The 5,304-nt window shown below is 33.0% G+C and overlaps 1 protein-coding gene across 1 annotated transcript in view; it reads left to right on the top strand.

The window, feature by feature from the left end:
* MNAT1 (MNAT CDK-activating kinase assembly factor 1) overlaps nt 1-5,304 on the top strand; it is a 209,651-nt gene that overhangs the window by 67,601 nt on the left and 136,746 nt on the right. The window contains exon 3 of the mRNA XM_006767648.2: nt 3,965-4,117. Within this exon, the coding sequence (XP_006767711.1) occupies nt 3,965-4,117 (153 nt within the window). The remainder of the gene's footprint in view (nt 1-3,964; nt 4,118-5,304) is intronic.

The raw sequence follows: 5,304 nt of genomic DNA, 5'->3' as shown, positions 1-5,304 counted from the left end.
CCACGCAGCCTGCTGTTTGGTCGACTGGTTGTTTTGGTTGTCATGGTCATTGCCTTTTTATATATATAGGTAACTTTATGCCAGTTATTGAACTCGCCCATGTTCATTGTCCTCCTCTATAATGTGTTCCTATAATAGTTGCTGATAAATGATTATTATAATAATTAAGCCTATCTGGATTCTATGATTGTTTTTAGATTCATATTATGTGTAAATAGATAAACCCTTACTTTTTATAAGGATTATATACTTATAATTAAATTTAGAGTATGGAAATCATCAAAATTTTGTTTAAGATGAAGATTCAAATTGGGATTTAAATTGCTAAAATATTCTTCTCTTGCCCCATTTACCCTCCCATTTGAAAGCTGGTATTACTGTTTTATGGTGAGAGGAGGGGAGAGAAAAATAAGAAAAAGAATTGCCTATTACAGTGTTCATCTTATGTGGGCCAGTATAATCTAGTTGAAAACCTATCATATTTAACAGTTTCTTCAGGAAAATGTATTCTGAGTTCCAAGTAGCTAATTTGTAAGCAAACTATTGGAACAAAGTTTATTTGTAAATTGAATATTTTTTTTCAAAATGCAGCAGATATTATTTTTGGTGGGTTTTCCATGAATTCTTAAACACATTTCATTAGTGCATGCCTGTAAGATTTTATTAATGTAATTAACTAGTGATCATTTAAATCATCTACTTCAAAATTTTACTCATTTAGGGCAAAGATTTTTTTTTCAAATGGTCTATTTAGTTAAGATTCCTAAAATGTTCAAAGATATGGCTTTACAATCAGTAGTCACTGGTACAGAAAAGTTAGGCAGCTTATTTTGTGAGAAAAAATTTCCTTAGTAATATCCAGCTCCTATTCTAGAGAGTTCAGTAACTATGGATTTAAGAAATATTTTTTTGTGTGTGTGGGAATAAATTTTTAACAGAAGTTATCAGTTAGTTTTTATCTTTCAAGACCATAGGCTTCTGTTTTGAGTTGTTTCTAGAAGCCAAGGGGCTAAAGAAGAATGGAAAGTGCTGATAAAACCAGGTTACTTCAAAGAAAGTATGACATTCAGAATTTATGATTATGTTTTCCTAAGTCTATTTTAATAATTATTGAAATTCTCCATGGAATATCATCATTCTTGAAGAAGCAAAAGCAAAGAGGATGGTTAATATCTCGAAAAAGGAATATAAGTAGCTAAACTATTCTTTATCTAAGAAATTATAGTCTAAAAATAAATTGTTCAGAGAGAAAAGAGTAGGCCCCATTCTGGTTTTTGAAAACAAAAGAAAACCATAAAAATATTTCTGGGAATGGGTAATGACTGAGAATTTTGGCTTTTTCAGCAAATTTTTTTGTTTGCAGAATATAAGATTTTGTTTGAAAAAAATTCATGGCACTCTTTGAGGCAAAAGATTGCCCACATACTGCTGTTTTGGTTGCTCTGTTGCCAGATGAAGTGAACTAGCAATTATCAACTTTTCTCCTGCTTTTCTTTTTTTATATGATTAGTTTTTGTATCTGTAATTTGTAAATATATATTATAAATATGTAGAAAAAGATCTGGCCACATAAACATTACATTTAACAGTAGTATGCTACCTGTGGAAGGTGAGGGGTAAAACAGAATAAAGTAGAACTTTCAGTTTTTTCTCTGTGTACTTCTGTACTTGAGCTTAAAAAAAAAAGGGATTGTTTGTTCTTTTCAGCAATTAAAGTTGGAAAGGGAAAAAGTGGTATAGGAAAATAAATTATTATTATTTTTAATCCTAACCTGAAGATATGTTTTTATTGATTCTAGAGAAAGAGGAAGGGAGAGGGAGAGAGAGGGAAAGAAACATTGATCGGGTGCCTCCCATGGACGCGCCCGGATCAAGGATCGAACTTGCAGCTTGGGTATGTGCCCTGACTGGAAATCGAACCTGCAACCCTTCGGTGCACCGGTCAATGCTCCAACTAACCAAGCCACACCAGCAAGGGTGGAGAATAAATTATTTTAAAAATTATTTAATACTGTTGAAATTCTTATGTTTTATGGCAGATTTAAAAAAAGCGGAGATGTAGAACTAATGGTGGGAACAAAGATTGTATTATGTTTTAATATACAGTATGATCTTTAGAAATATTGAAGTGTTTTATATACCCGTTGACTGAATTATCGATGGAAACTACTCTTTAAAGTCCTTGTAATTCAGAATATTATTTGTTGCTCAATAGTTTTGAGTATTTCAGAATGCTCCTTGCATATAAGTATCTTTAGTCAGTGTAGTTATAAAGTATGCTCATTTTCATTTTCTGTAGTTGTATTTAATTTCCTTTAACCACAAAGATTAGGGGAAATGAACCCCTCTCAATTATCCCAATCCCAAAGTGGTCTCTGTTCTCCCTTTTAGGGATTTTTTTCTCTATTTTGATGGCACTATTAAGATAGAATGATGCAAAGGTGAAATGTTAGTATTTTATTAATAACCAACTAATTAATAATAAAATTGGTAACTTATTAATTTTATTAATAAGGATCAAAAAAATTCTTCTCCTGTTTCATTTTTCTCAGTTAGCTTATTCCATAAGCCAACTAAATTTTTGGGGAAAATCAACTTTTCCCTTACCATTAGAATTTTTCTTTTTTTCTTTGTCATATATATTTTTTGTTATGTATAGTTTATTGAGTATTTATTAACTGTCAGGCACTAGGGTTAGAGAACAAGTTAGGCTAAATTCCTGCCCCAATGCAGTTTACATCCTAGTGGTGGTTACAGAAAATGAACACATAAAGAAAGAATGAATTTCAGATAATGCTAAGAAAGGAGTAATGTGTGGCCCTAACATATATCTACTTGGCCACGATTACAACTTGATGATTACATTCTAAAAGGTGTAAATACTTAAAAGTTATGAATCAAGGTAAATCCTTGTTGTAATCTTAGTTTCCACTCTTCATCTTGAGTTCTCTGAAGCCTGCATTCTCAAGACCCAGAGGCTAAAAGAGCTGCTTTCTTCTCTGGCCAGCCTTTCCACTTTCTAGTCTGATTAGTAGCATGGATTTGTTGGGGCAGGGCAGGAATGATTGGGTGGTATCTAGATCCATTTTCAATTTCTGTAGTTGGATTTAATTTCCTTTAACTACAAACATTAGGGGAATCCTGTCAAGACCCCAGGAATCTGGTACGGAGAGGTTAACCTCTTCAGTTCCTTGCTCTTCTAACTCAAGACTTCTAACTTCTTCCTCATATTGCACTACCCAGGAGAGAGGAGAGAGGGGATGCAGGTATCTGGGAAACCAGTGTAGGCAATCACTTTGGTAGATTTGGGGCAGCCAACTTTAACTGGTTAAAGTTTTTATAAGTAGTCACTCTTTCTAGGACTTCTTGGGCGTAAATTGTGGTAGTTTTCTCCTTTCTCTGCATATTCATATGGGGGCACTCTCAGTTCTTCAACCTTTGGCTTGGGGCCCTCCTTCAGCTAGTACTTCTCTCTTATAATTCCCATTTGTGTAATTGCTTACTGAACTTTCAAACTTTCTTACAAGGTTAAAGGGGAAAAAAAAGCCTTAGTCTTGTGATTGTGGCAGAGGCTTTTCTTGCCCAAGTTTAAGGGTGATACTGGACTGAGAATGAAGGTGACCATAGACTACTCTTTTACATGCCTCTTTGACTCTCCCTATCCTGCTACCTCTGAATCCTCCTAGTCCCCAACTCTATTTGTTTTAATTTGTAAATTTGTTTAATTTGGTAAACCAAATTGGTATTCCTTGGAATACCTACATCTGAAAAGTAGCTTCCAAGTGAAAAATGAACATTTTCCAAAGACTTTTTGTAAGATTTTAAGTAGCAATGACTAATTTTCCAACCCTAAAAAAGCCCACCCAAACAACCCCCCCCCCGCATCAGAACATAAAAAGGAAAACTACAATCTTGTACATTTGAATACTAGTTTAAAAGTTATATTGTATTTTTCTCTGAACAGGTGTGAAAGTTGTGTGGATTTACTATTTGTGAGAGGAGCTGGAAACTGTCCTGAGTGTGGCATTCCTCTTAGAAAGAGCAATTTTAGGGTACAACTCTTTGAAGATCCTACTGTTGACAAGGAGGTTGAGATTCGGAAAAAAGTGCTAAAAATGTAAGTATTATTGCTTGAATGATTCATTCCACAAAGAGGATTTTAAAAATAAATATTTCAGTAATTGATATCATTATTTCCAGATAGAAATGTGGACAGTTTGACAAGTATAAATTCATCTATGTATTTGTTCAACAAACATTAAGTTTTTAGAGAACTCAGAAATATTAATTATCCTTTATTAGAGAAGAGTAGATCCTCTTGATTGATCGCTTCACAATCCATTTATTTGCTATTTTTACATTAACTTAGTTAAATACTTGAGTACCTACTATGTACAAACACTGCATTATATATATTATGCTCTAGATATGGAAAGAGTAAGACAGGTATTCTGAAAAGCATGGTAGCATAGGGTAGCTAGAGGTAGACAATTTAAAATAGGTAAACAAAAAATGGGATTATAAATTGAGATAAATGCTGTGAAGTTAATGACTGAGTGTTGATGTGGGTCAGTGATGTCATATAAGGCCTGAGGGGGTAACATTTAAGTTGAGATCTGAAGGCCATTAGAAAAAATCATATGTTAGCTATAATTTATTTTGATATATAGAATGTCCCAAAAATATATATACACTTTGAATGATTATAAAGTCAGTATTTATTAACATACAGTTCATTTTCAAAATTTAAAAGAATCTACATAAATGAGTAATTTTTTTTGTCAATGCCTGTTTGCAAACTGATGACCGTTCTGGTTCAGGCCTGGCTGATAATATGAAGCAATGAAATCACAAACATCAAGAATCATTTCGTTTGGTATTAGTGTGCTCTCAATTCATCAACTTTTGCCAGTTTTGTACTGTAAGCATTATCTTTTATGTATCCCTATGAAAAAGCCTAATGGGTAAGTTTTCTTTGTTCAAAGCTTAGTCTAGCTTCACCCATTATTTCAAATCAGTTAAATTGGAAAAGGAGTGAAAATTAAATGAGTTATCCACTATTAAAATTTGTATACATTTTTTGGGGGGACACAGGCTGTCCCCCCAAAATATATACACACTGGATAATTATAAAGGCAGGGTTTGTACTTAAACTGTGTTTTCAAAGTTCCAGTAGCATTTTAGGATGAATTTTCTTTTTCTTTTTCTTTTTTTATTTTTCTTTTTTATTTTTTTAGATTTTTATTTTTTATTGCTGAAAGTATTACAAAGGGTATTACATATGTGTCCATTTTTCCCCCCCGC

Source organism: Myotis davidii, unplaced genomic scaffold (assembly GCF_000327345.1).
Source record: "Myotis davidii unplaced genomic scaffold, ASM32734v1 scaffold281, whole genome shotgun sequence".
Lineage (NCBI taxonomy): Eukaryota > Metazoa > Chordata > Mammalia > Chiroptera > Vespertilionidae > Myotis > Myotis davidii.
This window is presented reverse-complemented; position numbering and strand designations above follow the sequence as displayed.